The sequence below is a fragment of the Schistocerca serialis genome, chromosome 2 (genome assembly GCF_023864345.2).
Source record: "Schistocerca serialis cubense isolate TAMUIC-IGC-003099 chromosome 2, iqSchSeri2.2, whole genome shotgun sequence".
Classification (NCBI taxonomy): domain Eukaryota; kingdom Metazoa; phylum Arthropoda; class Insecta; order Orthoptera; family Acrididae; genus Schistocerca; species Schistocerca serialis.
The window spans coordinates 437,385,285-437,404,812 of record NC_064639.1 but is presented as its reverse complement, the minus strand read 5'-3'; the positions used below and the strand labels follow the sequence as shown (position 1 = coordinate 437,404,812).

At 43.4% G+C, this 19,528-nt stretch overlaps 1 protein-coding gene across 2 annotated transcripts in view; it reads right to left on the bottom strand.

The window, feature by feature from the left end:
* Positions 1 to 1,514: 1,514 nt before the first annotated feature.
* Positions 1,515 to 19,528, bottom strand: part of LOC126457307 (mitochondrial carrier protein Rim2) — a 180,011-nt gene continuing 161,997 nt past the window's right edge. For both annotated transcript variants that reach the window (XM_050093490.1, XM_050093491.1), the window contains 3 exons: positions 17,736 to 17,961; positions 2,363 to 2,683; positions 1,515 to 2,174 (listed from right to left, as the gene is read on the bottom strand). In XM_050093490.1, coding sequence (XP_049949447.1) covers positions 2,370 to 2,683; positions 17,736 to 17,961 — 540 coding nt within the window. In that variant the 3' untranslated portion in view covers positions 1,515 to 2,174; positions 2,363 to 2,369. The remainder of the gene's footprint in view (positions 2,175 to 2,362; positions 2,684 to 17,735; positions 17,962 to 19,528) is intronic.

Here is a 19,528-nt window from a genome sequence, read left to right as displayed (position 1 = left end):
TTTTTACTTACCAAATAAATAAGCTGGGTTTTAAGTAACCTGGTTCTGGCATTAGTATCCAATTTTCAAAGCAGAGAACAACTTCCTGTGATACTTTTCACCATCGCATCACCTAGCACCCTGTTTGACTATAAGTTTCCTTATACTGATTTTTATTCCATGAACTGCCACAGGGAATGTATGAATTTTGTATTTTTCCAAATCAACATTTAACTGATCTTAAAATTTCTTCATTTTTGGTTTATAGCAAACCAAATATGTGTATTCCAAATGACCATTTATGTGATGGTGAACCAGACTGTCCAATGATGGATGACGAAGAATCTTGTGTTGGCATTCACTCCAAGGATAAGGGTTACAAAATGTGAGTTTCTAATAGTTTTATAAAACTATGACAGTATTATTGCTATTCAACATCATACTTAACTTAATGTAATCTTTGGACGGTAAACGTTAAAATAATCTGAGATGTGGTTTTACGTCCCACAGCTCAGGTGGCAGAGTATCTGTGCGTGTCTTTGGTGCGTGGCATACACTGTGTCTGGCAAACCATGAGCCACCCTACGAGCTGGCCAGACAACTCTGCTTACAGTTAAATGAAGTCACAGACAACGAGGATGTGGAGCTCAGCAACATAGCATCACAACCACAGCCGACATGTGCTTCTTTCTCTGAAGTGAGGCTTGGACGAGCAACACTAGTGTTAAGGCCAGGTCCAGGATCACTTATTACATGGAACATGGCAAGCAACTGCACAGCTGTTGACATTAAGTGTCTATAGTGACGTGGCCATCCTGTATACAAACGAAGATGACTATTCATAGCTGTGAGCACTGATGCAGCCCATAAAAACGTTTCACCTCATTAATTAATAATTGGGCAAGTGCTACAGACCACCTCCGTACATCTCCAAACAGAAGTACCAAAAAAAGACTGAAATGTGTTTTACAGTAACATTACCTGCATCATCAAATTTTGCCAATAATGGCTGAAACCATCATTGATACACATAGTTACATGTTCATATACTTTGCATATAAGAACTGTTCCATATTCATTTTTGACCTCATTATGATAATGGGGAAAGCTAGTCAGTTTTCAGCAGTGCTTCTTATTTATAGCCCTACTTCTAACTGGTAGAGCAACTGCTACATAGTATATATATCTTTCATATGCCATTTGTAAAATGCATCAGAGAAATTTTAAAAATTTTTGTTCATGGCTATAATTCAAATATTCAAAGCTCCTGTTATCTTATATCTTACATTTACCACTACAAGATAAGTGTATAACTTCTACTATGCTAGTCATCTCGCACTATCAATGAATAACAATTCATTTTTTTACTTTTGTGAAAGTACAAGTACATAGTTACACCTTTAAATAAAAAGTACAGTATTTTGTGTTTATGGTTCTGTACAGTGTGTAATAAGATGATATCTCATGATTTAATTTTTATTGATATGACTGTCCTGTATCAGGTTAATAGATTAAAATAATTTGTACAGATCAAGTAGTCACTTTTAAAGCTTTTTATTAATAAAAATTCAATAAACTATTACAATGAATTGTACAACATGAAATATCTACTGACTTCAAAACACATGCCAAGCATCAGTTTGTTAGGTCAGTCTTGCTAATGACAATTCAGTTATGTTACATATGTAGGAATGCTGCCTACCTAAATGCACTAATAACTAGTAGTCTGCTTGTCATATGGAAGTGTCTGAATACACTTTTTTGTCAACATACCCAAACTGTCAAGACCCCAATTATACCAGAAATACAAAAATACTACACGATATCCACATTGTTCCTCAGTAACAAATAAATAACCAGAATTCTTTACACTATGTAACATGGTAACAGGATTTAAATATATTCATGTACACTATGTACACATTACATATATCCCTTTACTGCCACTTTAGTGCAATGTATCTTTTTCTCAGACATTATCACAGCCACTTAATCTCCATTCTTTCAGTCAGAAAATAATAAAAAAACTGTTTTTCTACATGGCTGCCTGCAGATCCAATCACAAGTTTGCAGAGAACATACAAGACTTTACCATCAGTCTTTGCCCAAAAAGCCATCAGAAAAATCAGTGAAGAGTGTCAGTAAAGCAGTATTACTGCAAGTAATATTTTCCTCCCAGCATTACTGTTTGGCACCTGCAAGAGGAAAAAAAAGTAGATTGAAAAGCAATTTTAAACAAACAATTGCTACTACAAACAGACGAGAGAATTCTATCCAGATATTAATACTGAACTAACAGGCTCATCGTAAAATAAACATCAAACTTGAGCCTGTTGAATGTAGGAATACATACAGTAAGTATCATCCAGGAGCCATAACTCACCATGCAGCTAGGCTCTTGATGAGACTACTACTGCCCTTTCTCCAACGCCTGACACCTCGTCATCATCAGATAGGCTCAGATCTTCTACAGCAGGTTCATAGAAAGCTGTCTGCACAGAGGGGGCTGTCCACTGAGTGAGCAGGTATACCACTGCCTCATAAGTTGCCATCATTATCGCCGTATTCGGAATCTGTCGAATCAGTTGAGTTGTAAGCCCACGGTATAGACCACGAGCACCTTCTTCACGCCAGACCGTTGCTAATGTCTGCCAGAACCGCTTGTATTTGTCACCTTCCTCTCGCAACCTCGTGCGCGCCACCTCTGTGAACAAACATAAAGATGGATTATAAGGTACATAATGACTGATACGACACGAAAACACTTTAAAATCTGAAATGTACACGTGTACACACACACACACACACACACACACACACACACACACACACACACACATATATTCTGTTTTATTTATTCTTTTATATGAAGCTGAATATTAGATGGCTAGATCACATAACTAATGAAGGGCAACTGAACTGGGAAGAAAAGAAATGCATACCACAACATAACTAAAATGAGCTAGTAGTTGACAGGATACATACTGAGGCATCAAGGAATCATTAATTTGGTAATGGAGCTAAGTTTGGAGAGTAAAAATTTATAGGAGGAGATCAAACTTTCTCTAAAGCATGTGGGTTTATAAGCCTGTAGGTTTTAATAGTTATGCAGACAGAAAAAGGTTTAAATAGGAGTGGAGAGCTCCAGCAAATCAGTCTTCAGACTGAAGGCCACAACAATAAAATACATCAATGAATGTGAAAAATGAAGTGTTACTGCTCCTCAATAAATGAACTAAAATATAATTTTCCAGGCGAATTTAAACATTAGAACAATTTAAACACCCCAATATACACATCCATAAATTTATTTCAAATGTGTAAATAACAAGGAAACTGAAAACAGTCCTCAATGGATGGGTGAGAAAAGCACAGATAACACTCTTCTGCACTGCAAACAATAACACCATATACAGAGGATTAATCTGTTCTTAGCCCACACTCCAGACCCTCATCCTGATCATAACAAATGGAAACTGCAATTAATAAATGTCGTATGAGCACTGTTACAGAGACACTGCCAAAATTCTCTCTTGTAGCGGTTAGTGAAAAGAGTACAGAGGAGTGTTTTGAACCCTCAACTTAACATCTAAAAACTGAGCTCAAAACGGCACAGCTTTACAGGTATTTAAGTTTTCTGGTATGTGTAAACCATTTCAGATAATGCTGACACTGACAGTGTTCAACATCCTATGACTGCCATGTCTACAATAAGTAGTACACTTCCTTTATCAAGGACAGCAGGAATTTTGCAGAATTTATGTGGATACTGCCAATACAATCCAGTATTCAATGTAACGGATGATGGGGTGAACCAAGGCATAATTCAATAAAGTCCACTGCCCCTCCCCCCCCCCCCCCTCCCCAACCTGCCTTTCTTCGCAAAAAGTGCATTCTGCGAGTGGAGGGCACTGCAGCACCAACATCTAATTGAGAAGTTCCTTAGATTACGGTGGAAAACCAAAGTTTTAGTGGTGTTATCACCAATAAACTAATATTCAGCAAGGAAAAAAATTCCTTAAATTACCGTATGTTTCTTGATTCGCTCGAAATTTTCTGCAATAATTACAGATACCGGATGTTTCCGCTTTACAACTAGGGATAAGACCAATACGCAGAAATTGACAAAATCGTGTGCGACCCGTTACACTTAATAACCAGCCTCTTCACTTCGAACGACCAACAACGCAAGCCGTAAGGTGGAAGAACCCTTTGACCTCCTTAGCGGAGTACGTAGCAATGAAGTGACCCAGAAAAAAATGGCGTGTCTCCGGCTTCGCCGTTTATAGCGAAGCTGCTCAAGGACGTGGTGCCAGAATTAGCCGTCACCCAACCAGATGGCGCCAGCTGCGAATATGAGACGCCACGACACATTATTGTGTGCGATCAGTGCTCTGTATGAATTATAGAGCCCGCGCAGAAGTCGGTAACAAGGCGCCGTAAAGTGTATATTGTCGAGTGACAATTCAGCTACCTTCTTAATCTTTACGAAAAGACGATTTCATGTCACGTAGACGACACAATCAGAGTCTCGAGCAGTTGTTCTGATTGGGGCGACAAACGCAGTTTAAACAGACAAGACACGCCAGCTGCCCGGTATTTGCCGTCAGCGGTATGACAGTTTAGCATATTCATCTCACTTAAAAACACCTGTGATCTCTAATGTTTTAAGAAAACCACGATGACGGTGAAAAGTTTATGGATATGAAAATATTGGCTTTCGTACATTTCAAGTTCTTGCTACAGTTTCTGCGTACTTGTCACTGAGAACGGATGCATCTAAAAATGCAATTTCGTTAAAGGAGAAGAAAAGAATGCTACATAAAGAACTTGTGGAGCATTCTCTAATTCATCAGACGCCATCATCACAGCTAAGATGAAAATGACCTGAAGAAGCAGTTTCAGCTGTATTCGAACAACATATTCCCAATGGAGAGAGAAATTCTGACAATCAGAACTCCTGAAGTTTCTTGTTTCACCTCTAGCTGCCGGCCGTGTACTTTGCCATTAATAATGCGTTGTATATTTGAGGATGAAAAAATCTGTTTGCTTCTAATGGCACAATTATTCCACAGGCATCACAAATTAATGATTTAATTACTGTTATTAAATTGACACGGGAGAATGTTGTAGCAGTAGTTTAGCAGCGAATAGAACCTGAAACCTGCAATTTTAAACATTTTTACGCTAGCCCAACAATTTAATGAGAAAATAATAGAAACACTTCGGAATAAAAACCTTTGTCAGCCCAATATGTCGGTATTCAACACCTTTCAATAAAAAAAATAAAATACGGCTATTATTAACGTTTTTGTGTATCCTGACACCTATCAACGCACCTGAAAGGTAATATCTACTGTATTGCTTCATATGATGCAGTGGGCGACTCCTTTAATTCTCACGCCGTATATATAGAAATAAAAGTTATCTAACTGCCAGTATATGTGGATGTTTGGCCTCGAGGCCAAGAGTCCGAAAACGTATTACAGTCATGTAATCAGGCGGTTATTCGAGTCATGGTGGTTCCAGTGCCAATGAATTCGTTTATCGACTTCGCCAGGTGGCAGCAATACTTGTAATTAATGATGCAACATAATATGAACGTAGCTGCTCGCTTTTGAGTTGCAGCAGTGCCTCATTATAAGAGCACTTGGCAAACAGAACACCGCTGTGATTGTTGCACATTAAGCGCTATGTTAGGATTAAATTTGTTTCTGGTCTTACGACAAAAAGTAAAACCGCTTTTCCGCTGTTTTAATACAGAGCAGACCTCACAGCTGCCATGAGAAAGTCGGTGTGCTGAAAGACTGAGGACAAGCAATGCTATTACTGAACCAGCTGACGAACTGCTTAAGTTTAGTCCATAATCAAGGAACAAGCAGGTTAAAAAAATACAGATGGTGAACTAACCCTTTAAAGACAAAGAAAACTATCAGCATGGCACATTTGACCTGACCTGACGAGCTTTTTTTCGGTCTTTCAGAACCTTTCCCCATTGTGAAGAATGAACCTCTGTCTTAAACACCACAACCGTAGAACAACGTTTCGTCACCAGTTACGATTCTCTATAGGAACATGTTCTGATTTGCGCAATCCAAAAGCTCTTCACAGATTGTCAGAAGGTCTTTCTCGTCTTGAGCCGTGGGACGAACTTTGCGACACCAGGGCGTCCTGAACGAGGAAAATCTAACTTCCGTCCAGCCATTTTTAAACCGTGTGAACAATTCGTACAACGAGTGTGGCCTAAGCACTCATCATCGCAGGCTTCCTGCATCATTTGGTGTGTTCCTGTAAAGGATTTCTCGAGTTTGACGCAAAATTTAATGCAGACGCGTTGCTTCTCTAACTATTCCATCTTGAAATCCGCGAACTGTGCGACACGATGTTCTACTCAACACAACATACCATTGACGCGAAATTACGAATGTTCTCGGATTTTTTGAACAGACAACGTATCTCGCACGTGAGAAGGGAATGATATTGCACGTACTGTGGTATACAGACAGCCATCTTTCCTTCATCAATACCAAAATGCAGTAGGAAGGAAGATTTGCAATGTTTTTACGATGTGCCCTCCGCCAAGAACTACTGCGTCGCTTGCGGATAATGTAAGTAGATTTATAAGATTAAAACTATGGAACAGCTTTGTGCAATATGGATGCCGTGTTCGGAAAAAGCCATCACTGCTAGGTAGAGAACTTTTAACCCCACGTTCGTATCAGCTGAAAATTGGCCAAGTGTTCGTGACGATTCTAAACTCTTCATAACAAAGCACGGCTGGAATGTTTGTTTCTCTAGTATCCTGTAGTGTACACTGCTCACATCGGCCAACAGTAGGAGGCATCCAGTAGCCAGTTCTGTCATTTTCGCAATGCCTTCTTACAATTCTGACTGTTTGATGGTACCCGAGAAAGCCGCCCCTGGTATTTGCAACGGTCGGCGTACCGGCTGCTTGGGCCTAGCAGTAATTTACGATACGGCCCCGTCCAGCAGCCCCTGCCATGCGGATCGTTGTTTGGCGAAGTCAGTTTCTTACGTAAAATACTGCACCTCGACACGCAGTCTGTGCACAGTGTTACGTAAGCAGAAAGTTCTGAGGCTTTCGGTAAAAAGGGATCTTGATAATTGAGCAACAGATTCTGGAACATGCAGTTATTCTCCCCTCGATCTGTAAGGCTAATGCAGTTGACAGGGGACAATATCGGAGGCTCCGCCGTGCGCCGTAGGCTTGCTTGCAGTAGGTAGATGTGTATGTAGATGTAGTGAAAAATGAGTAAAATGTATCAGTAAACGAACCCACATAACTTTGGCTGCGAATAGTTTGTATACCGTAATATGAGAGCAAGCGGAATAAAGTAAAATTTAAAGAGCCGAAGAAAAAAGAAAAAAAATTCGAGGCCTTTTCCACTTTCTATCCATAATGCACACAGGCAATGCGATAGAAGTTTCGTAAATTAGAGGACTGGGGAGAGATGCGATAGTTCCACAGTCTAAAAACACCGCCTCACAAAAAAGTGAAACACACACAACGGAAGAAGGAAACGAAATTAAAACTTCACGAGTTGGGTGTATTGACATTACTGAAGTGACTACAAAATAGAGTCAAATTCAGTAAGTATTTGGCAGTATGATGTACTCCCTCTAGCCTGGATGCATGTACTGATCCGGTTGAGAAGGGTGACACTGCCGTTGTATCGTGTCCTGAAGCAACCTAAACCACGACTGTTTTAACTTGACCTCTATGTCCTGGATATTGGCACTAGGAAGGAGTTTACGTCCATGCTGCTCCCGTGCGCGTTATGTCTGGGATAGTCCATGAGGTCTTGCTGTCCGTGGGAGCAGCTCAACATGGCGCACACAGTTCGTAGAGGAATGTGCCATGTGTGGACAAGCTTTGTCCTGTTGAAAAATGACATCACGACACTGTCGCACGAGAAGAATATATGAGGTGTACCGTGCATTCAGATTTTCTTCGATCACGACCAGTGATGAGCTGACGTCACACCCGCTGGCTCCCGCACATCATGACGCGGGAACACCACTGCTGTGCCTCTCCAAAACATTGGAAGAATGGGACCTCTGCCCAGGTAATCAGCTGCTAGCAGACGATGCTCATCGCAGAACTGTGGTTAGTCGCTGAACGCACTGTGTGACGCCATTCCTTCAGCAGGCCACGCTTCCCGGTGATGGGAGCACTCAAAGCGCAGCGGCTCGTGGTGTTCTGTTAACGGCAGCTCAGTAATTCCCCAGGCCATCTGCTGCTATTCCCCAGCCAGTGATGCAGAGTGACACAATGTTGTTGGATGGTGTGCATTACTTGTTCTGGGATGGCAGGCGCACACACAAGGGCTTTTTATGTGCTTGGTCCACAATATGGCGACCCTCCCTTGTGGAGGTCAAATGTTGTCGACCAGAACCTTGACGACGAGTATGCCAGACCTCATGACCTCATGTTCTCATGCAGTGCAACGTCGGGCCAATATCGCATCCGAATGCGTCACAAATTTGGACACAGCAGGATTCGACCAACTGGCAGAATGGAGATCCACAATGAGGCTCCTTCCAAACTCTGCCACGGTTTCCAGAATGAGATTTTCACTCTGCAGCGGAGTGTGCGCCGATATGAAACTTCCTGGCAGATCAGAACTGTGTGCCGGACCGAGACTCGAACTCGGGAATTGAAGCGGTGAGGGCAGGTCGTGAGTCATGCTTGGGTAGCTCAGACGGTAGTGCACTTGCCCGCGAAAGGCAAAGGTCCCGAGTTCAAGTCTCGGTCCGGCACACAGTTTTAATCTGCCAGGGTTGTTAACGCTGCCCCTCCGTGATCACTTAACATCTTGACGCTGTTCACGCCTCATATATCTACGTTGTTCACGCTACTTATCGATGGTAGGCAACGAAAACCTCGTAACTCTTATGTTGAATTATACATGAAAACAAAAACGGTTTCTCAAAAAATATATAAACTCATACAGGCATTAGGGGAGTTAGAACGGAAAAAAAATTTCCCCATTTTCAGATTTTTCTCTCATTATAAAATTTGCATTTTTCCAAATAAAAAGATACATACATCACTTATAAACTCACATGGGAAGTATTTTATTTTATTTTTTAAATATAATCTACACCGGTTGAAAATGTTAAAATGTTCACTTGCATTGCTTCAACATCTAATAAAATCAGTAATTTTTTTATATAAAAGGCTGTGAATTGCTGGAATGTGTTGGTCACGTCCAGAAGAGGATGTGCGTGAGGTTGAGGAAGTTGAAGTTTGAGACTAGAAACTTTCTGATGGTAAAACCCCAAGAGGCAGGCTGACAGACAACATGATTGATGAACTACAGCAGTATTATGGGGAGGCCATTAGAAACAATATTGAGGATTTGTTGAAAATGAAACAAGCAGTATCGGCTACCTTCTTCTACAGGCTCAACTGATGTAAACCACCACCTCTGCCCTCCTGAACCTGATTCATGGTGCAATTACTCAAACAGTTCATCCCAGCAGCAGTCATAGATATCATAAAACCTATTTACAGAGCTCTGGCAAATCCTGAATTACTGTCTGCATGGTCAGACTCAAAATACCAATGAGTCATTCAGTAATCTTATCTGGACTTGCTAACCAAAAAATGTTTTTGTTGGAACAAAGACACTAAAGTGAGGGGGGTGGGGTGTCTGTGATGCTGTTATTGCTTTTAATGATTGCAACATTGGTAGGGTGAAAGTGCTACAGCATATAGGAATTAATCCTGGAGCAAACTGCATCAGAGGACTTTAACAGATTGACAAGGTTCGCACTGAAAGCAGAGTATGCAGCACAGTTGGCCACTAAGGAATCCAGGAGGAAGAAGAAGAAGAAGAAACTTGGAAAAAGATCAAGAGAATGATATACAGTATCGTGCAGGGTACTTCTGAGTGACTAAAAATAAAAATAAAAATTAAGCATATATTAAGTTACAGTATTTTGAAACTTTGGAAGAAGTTCCTGAAAATTAACATTTTTGTTGCATTTTTCCATAAATCTTAGGAACTACTTCGAGTAGATTATTCAAATTTCCAGGGAGTAATAACATGCATATCCTGGGTCTACTGAACTAAAAGAAGAACATGACGGTATGTATAATTTAAAATTGTATTTCCGACAGCAGTGACTAAAATGCAATTTTTGTAGTTCAGTAGACTCGGAACACACAGGTCAATGTCCTGTAAAAGTTTCATGTCAATGGCTACAGTGGTTCCTGAAATACAGGGAAGCCAGCTCACTAAATTTAACATTGTGGGGATATGGCGTTCAAACTCCCCTTAATGCTACATGTGGAAGTAATAGTAGTATTGTAATAGTAGTATTGTAGTAGTCTAGTTATTGACAAATTAGAGAAATCTATGCACTTTCAAATCTCTCTCTTATACAATGGAGTTATTGGTTATTGAAATTACGTGGTTTTTATGGTCTACCATCGTTATGTACACTACCAGGCCTGGTAACAAAGCTACACTTGAACACCACTAACGCACTCTGGTGGCTGTTCTAGCTGTCACGTCATCATCATTTACACGCCCGCGACGATGTGTGCTTTAAATTGTCATACCTTCTGGGTGCTTCAGTTTTTTTTCCTCTCCAGGCAGTATATGCGCTATTAGTGACAAAAGAAATTAGAAGTTGCAGTACTCAAAAAGAAAATCAAACATCGTCACTGTGGTCCTGATGTTTAGCTGGCAGTGTGTGGTGGTGTGTATAGTGTTACATTACGAAATCACGTGCTGCAGTGAATGTACTGACTGGTCGTGAGAAATGAACCGTGTAGCACTAGCTTTTTACGTTAGTATAAACAACTGTTTTGCGAAACTGTATTGTACACTAGGTCAGGCGCTTTTAAACAGACTGGGCTTGTATTCGGAAGGATGAAGGCCCGAACCCCCAGCCGACCCCACTGATTTAGGTTTTTCGTTATTTTCCTCCGTTACTTGAGACCAATTTCGAGATGGAGCTTTCTTTAAGACCACGCCTGCCTATTCTTGTATCATAATACCACATTTTCAATCTTCTTGAAAAGTGATCCACCACTAAAAATACTACTGATGCAGCGGTGAGAAACGAGCGCCAGGGGGGAGAGGGACGAAGGGAGGGGGGAGGGAGGGGGTGGAGAGAGAGAGAGAGAGAGAGAGAGAGAGAGAGAGAATTTTTCAGTGAACCGGCGACCCCCTCATCCGGATGCGGCCACTACTGTGACTGCTACGGCTAGCCGCGTCCCAGCGTTGCGTCACACAGTTCGATGAAAGCCTGCGACGCAGAATATGCCTCTTGTTCTCAGCCCTCCCTCCTCGTCGTCAAGGTCGACAACGTTCCCACTGACTAATGCGTATTCTCAACCCGAGCACGTGCGACCGGTTTACGCTTCCAATTACCGTATTACAATATGGCAGCCACGATCATGTACTTAATATCTCTCTCCCCCACGCCCCCCCCCCCCCCCCCCCCCACCATATATATGGCTCCGAGTTTGACGAAAAGTACTCAAGAATAGATAAAACAAACGGCTTGTAAACCACTTCCTTCGTGGATGAGTTACATTTGTACTCCTACATATTGTACGGTACATACTGCTTCCAGTAATTTGTCGTCAATAGTGTAGTTGTTCAGTAGTGGATTTCATTTCTTGCGTGTGCGCGTCGCAATATGCTAAACTTATTCAAGTCCTGAGTAACTGTCAGAGCCTGCACCATTCACCACCCTAAAAATCTATACTGTCTTCTGGCGTTGCTGCTTTATTATAGACAAGCACAGCTGCTGCAAACAGTATCGAAAAGCTTCCGGAGCATTCTACTACATATAAATACACTGTAACCAGTAACGGTTCATCACACTTCTTTGGGATACTCCGGAAACCACCTTTACATCTATCGATGTCTCTCATGCAACCCCTCCCCCAACACACACAAAACACTCTCCAATAATGCCCATTCAATGAAACTACAATGCTGGTTAGTTTGACTGACAAATGACAACGAAGCCACGCGTGAATGACAAGTTACAGTTCACTGCGTTTCCTTTAATGATGTCTGCGGTATGATCCGCACTCATTTTGTCTGGCACCCCGCCAACACTAGATCAAAAGCATCTGCAATAAATTTAATTTCAGTACAGATTAAGGAAGCAGGAAATTGTCAAAACCCTCAGTGCCTATGTACCTCTGAAGGTACTGTGTCTTTGCAGGAACTGGTTAATAGAGGGGAAAGAAAAAAATCGCAGCGAAGTATTAGATCGCTCATTAAGTCCAGTCCGCATGAAGCCGCAGCTATTCTGCCCTCCCAAACTGATAAACAGGACCTTAGCAATTTCTAAAGCTGCGTAGTGGGGGAAGCTATTAACTACAACATACTTTTTCTCCAGTAGAGTGAGACGTTATTTACGGGGTATTAAGCCCTGTTTTTTGGTTTGTTTCTCGCTTGAAGATGGTCTCGTATCAGGTTTAAAGTCTTGCTGAACGTGACGCAGCGAATCAGTAACCTATCGGCAACACAGAATTCTGACGCCGCTGCTAATGAAACGTTATATAAGTAGTGCATATCTGAAACCATCAACTAGACTTCATCCTTCCACTGAATTTCAGTCTTCGTGACATTACTTATAGATAAACAACTGTTTTCGTATTAATTCTGTGGCTGTGAGATCTAAACACTTTTGACTTGACTCAATCAAATACCACTTTGATGAAGGTTATGACGAACATGTTTTAAAGAGGCTTACGATGCAATTTTTTTTATGCACCCACGTTGTGTTGTTGAAACTCAATTAAGAACATTTCCAGACTCGCGTAATCGCTATGTCCACGAGACTTTCCTGTCGTTAAGAACGAAGTTGTGTGAGGATGGCGGTAACAGCGACCTACAATAGCGGCATGCTGGAGTACCTAGTAGTGCCAACTATGTAAAATTTAAGACTCTCTGTTCTTTCACAAAGCAAGAGTAAAATCAGCACATTTTGGATCTACCGCCAACTGTATGTTCTTCAAAACCGTGCGATTATTTCATTAAACCATTTAAAATGCTCATCTGGTGCGCTGAGTTTAAGTAAACTTTTAATTTCGGGCGTGGCGCTGAAATGACGTAACGTCGTTGAAACAAACCTTACTGGCTGATGAAAACTGACAGAGACGCTTACTACCCCGGAACTTAGCCTTCAATGTACATCAATTCAACTATGTATAAGGCCTCTGGGCAGTTGGAAGCCACCAACTCGTTCGATTATTTTGACGCGTTTGCAGAAGCCGCAGACAGTCTGCAGTGAGAAAATAATGAAAGTGAAGCATTCGCCTTTTATTATTTAATAACTTCCGTGTAAAATAGTACTGTACACTAGGGATAAACCATTCGCTTTCATAGCTGAGTGGTGAGCGCGGCAGAATGACATACGACGGGGCCGGGTTTAATTTCCAGCAAAATAGCAAATTTTCTTCGCTCGAGGAATGGGTGCTGTGTTGTCTTCATCACCATCATCCAACACGCAAGTTGCTCAAGTGGTGTCAAGTAAAAAGACCTGCACCAGGCTTCCAGTCTAACCGACGGGAGGCCCTAACCATATGCAACATTTCAATTTGGGATAAACCAAATGAGGCAGCACTTTTTTTTTATGCAGACTGGCCTTTTATTCGAGATGGCGGAGGCTCCAGTCTTCATCCGGCCATTCTAATTTAGGTTTTCCGTGGTTTCCTCACATTCCTTCGTGCAAATGCCGGGATGGTTCATGTCCAAAAGCCATGTTAAAGTGATCCTATGGATGAATAAAGCAGCTGCAGCTGTTGTGTTTACGTTCTCTTCCCACCTTCAGAAGCGCTATTTTCAGAGCACTCGTCTCACTTCCAACCTGCTAATTTGCATATCCGTGCGTTGCGCAGTGTTTACGCAACTTTCGCCTTCGCCAACGTGGGAGTTGGATATGCTGCCAAAATTCTCGCAGAGGCGTTTGCGGAGGTTGCACGGCCCCTGCCAATCTGCGTTGGCACCTGCCCTGAAGTCTCACTGGTCAAAGGTGATACACAACGTATGAAGGCAGCTTACTGCGCACAGCCACTCGAGAAGCTCGCACGCATAATGTTCGTGTAAAAAAAGGAAGTAAAGCCGAAGTATTAACTTAAGTAGCGATGGGGGTTCGTTATTAGCGAAGTATGTGAATCACTTCTGCATTCGAGAATAACGTAATAAGAGCGAAACAATGGTTGATATTGGTTGTCTGCCAAGGACGCAGCTGTTTCTAATGTAAATAGCAAAGCGTACTTCCTCCTCCGTTACGTATCTCTAAGCAATCACACATGGTAACTTAGCCAATTGCAGAACTGGGTGACTGGAAGAATCGCATAAATTCAATAGAGCAGTCGCGAAAAATATTGACTTCCGCATGAAGAATGTTTACACGAGCTGCGTCACTTTTCCGTGTTGTTGAAATGCATACTAGTATGTGTCAGGCATGTACATAGGGGTGTAGCTGAATTTTTTTCTTTTTTTACTTTTAAAGAAGTCCAAAAGATAATCTGGCTTCTACGGCGTGTGTGTATCAAAATTATAACCATCAGACTAAATTATTAAAATACTCTAGATAAAATTCAACAATAACTGTAGAAATATGTGACTAACAGGCAAAATAAGTAACATCTCCACAACTACTCGGTCGTTGGAGACGGGTTAGTAGCTCATAGGAAGAAGGTGGAAATGGAGGGAAAAGAACTTTGAGATGGTTATGACTAAAGAACCACTGATTTTCCCCAAGTTATTTAAGAAGACTATAGAAAATTTAAATGATGGCAGGGCGAAATTAAGTTTCGTACGTATTGAACATTTGCAGTTTCTACAAGTGCGCCACACACATCGATTTTGTTTAATGGGACGCACTAGAAGGCGAAGTCAATCTGGGACAACGCCCAGCGCCAAATGGACATATCTTATGGTATAAATCGTGTAGAACAAAAATTGGATAAAGTGTGTTAGGCGAAGGCGACTGTTAACTTCCTTATTTACGGTAGGTATCTTTCTAACTGTGCGTTGCTCCAAGTGACTATTCCTCTATTCAGATGGCTCGGCATTTACTTTAATATTTCTATATCTACGCTCGGTACTCTGCAGTTCACTATTAAGTCTTCGCAGAGGGTTCACAGAACCACTTACAGATTATTTCTCGAGCGTTCCATGCTAACAACACGTGGGAAAAATGGATATCTGAATCTTCCAGTGCGAGCTCTACTTACTGTTATTTTATTAAGGTTGTAATTTCTCTGTACGTAGGGGGGGATTCAACAAAATATTTTCGTTTTTTTGAGGAAAAAGATGTTACCTCCACGATGAGTACCGGAGAACACCGCATAATATTCTCACTGTTCACTTTTGTGAAATCAATACTTTCTAGGTAATTAACAACTACGCCAGACAATTGATTCGTATGGCAATACTTAGCGAAAATACGAAAAATATTAATCTAGGCTCAAATGGCTCTGAGCACTATGGGACTTAACATCGGAGGTCATCAGTCCCCTAGAACTTAGAACTACTTAAACCTAAGGACATCACACACATCCATGCCTGAGGCAGGATTCGAACCTGCGACCGTAGCGGTCGCGCGGTTCCAGACTGAAGCGCCTACAACCGCTCGGCCACATTGGCCAGATTAAGTTAGGAGGTTGATTCATTTGTTTTGAATACTAGCAATTATACGAAGAGCTAAAGGAGCTTATCTAAATTGACTGCGCTGCTCTGTAACATATTTTCTCCAGTTCAAGCTTTCATCAGTACGTGTACCTAAAAATATGGAACATTCTACCCTACTTATTGACTCCTCTTCAGATGCCACATCAGTTGTTGGTAGGGCTATTTGTTGCCCTGAATATAGTTAGTATTCTCAAAATTAAGGTGAGTCCATTTGCAGATACCCTCTTAATGATTCTTTGAAAACTCATGAACGATTTCTCGTGTTGCTTCCTCTCTAAATACTCCTGGAAATGGAAAAAAGAACACATTGACACCGGTGTGTCAGACCCACCATACTTGCTCCGGACACTGCGAGAGGGCTGTACAAGCAATGATCACACGCACGGCACAGCGGACACACCAGGAACCGCGGTGTTGGCCGTCGAATGGCGCTAGCTGCGCAGCATTTGTGCACCGCCGCCGTCAGTGTCAGCCAGTTTGCCGTGGCATACGGAGCTCCATCGCAGTCTTTAACACTGGTAGCATGCCGCGACAGCGTGAACGTGAACCATATGTGCAGTTGACGGACTTTGAGCGAGGGCGTATAGTGGGCATGCGGGAGGCCGGGTGGACGTACCGCCGAATTGCTCAACACATGGGGCGTGAGGTCTCCACAGTACATCGATGTTGTCGCCAGTGGTCGGCGGAAGGTGCACGTGCCCGTCGACCTGGGACCGGACCGCAGCGACGCACGGATGCACGCCAAGACCGTAGGATTCTACGCAGTGCCGTAGGGGACCGCACCGCCACTTCCCAGCAAATTAGGGACACTGTTGCTCCTGGGGTATCGGCGAGGACCATTCGCAACCGTCTCCATGAAGCTGGGCTACGGTCCCGCACACCGTTAGGCCGTCTTCCGCTCACGCCCCAACATCGTGCAGCCCGCCTCCAGTGGTGTCGCGACAGGCGTGAATGGAGGGACAAATGGAGACGTGTCGTCTTCAGCGATGAGAGTCGCTTCTGCCTTGGTGCGAATGATGGTCGTATGCGTGTTTGGCGCCGTGCAGGTGAGCGCCACAATCAGGACTGCATACGACCGAGGCACACAGGGCCAACACCCGGCATCATGGTGTGGGGAGCGATCTCCTACACTGGCCGTACACCACTGGTGATCGTCGAAGGGACACTGAATAGTGCACGGTACATCCAAACCGTCATCGAACCCATCGTTCTACCATTCCTAGACCGGCAAGGGAACTTGCTGTTCCAACAGGACAATGCACGTCCGCATGTATCCCGTGCCACCCAACGTGCTCTAGAAGGTGTAAGTCAACTACCCTGGCCAGCAAGATCTCCGGATCTGTCCCCCATTGAGCATGTTTGGGACTGGATGAAGCGTCGTCTCACGCGGTCTGCACGTCCAGCACGAACGCTGGTCCAGCTGAGGCGCCAGGTGGAAATGGCATAGCAAGCCGTTCCACAGGACTACATCCAGCATCTCTACGATCGTCTCCATGGGAGAATAGCAGCCTGCATTGCTGCGAAAGGTGGATATACACTGTACTAGTGCCGACATTGTGCATGCTCTGTTGCCTGTGTCTATTTGCCTGTGGTTCTGTCAGTGTGATCACGTGATGTATCTGACCCCAGGAATGTGTCAATAAAGTTTTCCCTTCCTGGGACAATGAATTCACGGTGTTCTTATTTCAATTTCCAGGAGTATATATATATATATATATATATAGAGAGAGAGAGAGAGAGAGAGAGAGAGAGAGAGAGAGAGAGAGAAGGAGGAGGAGGAGGATGAGAAGAAGAAGAAGAAGAAGAAGAAGAAGAAGAAGAAGGGGCCATTTCTGCTGGATGAATGTTAAGGGGAAGTTCATTCACATATGTAAGTAATAGAAATATACCAAAAATTGAACCTATGGGACTCTTCTAATATCCTTCCAGTGCTTAAAATCCTATCTGCTTCTTGCAACATTGTTTCAATCATATTCTGTCTCTCTCTCTCTCTCTCTCTCTCTCTCTCTCTCTCTCTCTCTCTCTCTCTCTCTCTCTTTCTGGCAATGAGGTACTCACCATGGGGGTAGGCGACGCAGGAAGCGACCGTCTTTGAGACGGCGCCGGCGGCCATGAACTCCAGGAAGTCCCTGGACGTCCTGCTGTCGGAGGGCGCGCCAGACCCCGTGCTGTGCCTATGGGCCACCAGACGGGCCTTCAGCGCCTCGTAGATGACGAAGTGCACCACCGTCTCCGAGATGCCCACGTACGAGGCCGAGATGCCCTTGTAGAAGCCCAGCACCCCCTGCGGACAAGCGCCACATGCACTCCTTCCGCACACTAACAGTCCGAACTTGTACCATTATCAGAGGTATCTGACAGTTCACTACACTTCCTTGACACGCGAGCTATTAGGACAGTTCATTTTAAATTATCGAGGCGCGTGGTATTGCACATTTCATGGTTTTGTCCTAACACAGATTTCGGTAATTTAATTCTTGTGCGTTATTTTGTGGAGCTTTCGCCAAAAATCATATTAAATAGTAATGCTTACGTATGTCTTTTAAAATATTCATAAACTGAACGAACATTTAAACAGAGCTTTCGCAGTTACACTGCCAGAAAAAGATGTAACATTCTCAAGGACTGTGTTCAGAGGCATCAGCGTATAGTATGTGCGTACTGAGTGGTTGCTGTATTTGTAATTCATATGTCACGGTCATCGGTGATGAGATGAGGCTCAGGAAGCCTGCCTGGGCACCCTCTGTTTCGACTCTGCAGGGTCGATCTGTGATAAATTTAGATTGGTTGATTTGGGGGAGGGGACCAAAGAGCGAGGTCATCGGTGCCATCGGATTACGGAAGGATCGGGAAGAGAGTCGGCCATTGCCTTTCACAGGACCCATCCCGGCATTTACCTGAATCGATTTTGGGAAATCACGGATGCGGGTTTGAGCCGCCGTCCTCGCAAATGCCAATCCAGTGTGCTAGCCACTGCCCCACCTCGCTTGGTATGCTAAGTTTAGAGGTGAACAGTGTTTGCAACAATCATTCCAGTGAACATCCATCCCTTACCGACGAGTACGTACTCATGTTTAACAATTTCAGCCAATTGAACGGGATCACATTGTGCGCCTGCGGGAAGCTGGATGGACGTATAGATGGACTGCGGCATCTGTTGAGCACAATATATCGGTGGTGTGTCGCTGCTTTTAACAATTGTCTGTGGAACATTCCCACACCTGTACACCAGGCTCCGCACGTCGAGATCGACGCACTGTCGAGCAGCGGTTGCCGATCGAATATCATACAGGGACGAAATTTGGGAACAAGGTGCAATTGCCGTGTTATCAGGGACCACTGGGTACTGCCTGCTTGCAACAGGATTAAAATCCCGTTTGTATCTGGCCATGTTACGACCGACAGCACGACACCGCAAACATGGCTACTGTGGCGTCGTCAGTTGGCTGGAGAATGGAATGGCTTTCTGCTGCCTTCAATGATGAGAATGGGCTCCGTTAGTATGCGAGCGATAAACACTGTAGGGCGCAGACCGGTTGAGCTGCCTTATTCGGAGTACGTTCGCCCACGAAACAAGCGATCCATGTCGTGGGGGGCGTCATCAGTCACAAACATAGTGCTACTGGCATTTCTTCAACAGGAACGTGATGTAATTTTTCAGCAGGACAACGCACGTCCACATACAGCTGCTGCAACTCAACGTGCTCTTCGTGGGGTACAACTCATCTGGCCGTCAAGATCATCGTATCTCTCACCAACTGAACACGTGAGAGCCATCATGATGCGGAAACTCACTCGTTCTCTAGAGCCTGCATGAACGATTGTCGAATTGCAACGAAAGGCTCACTTGG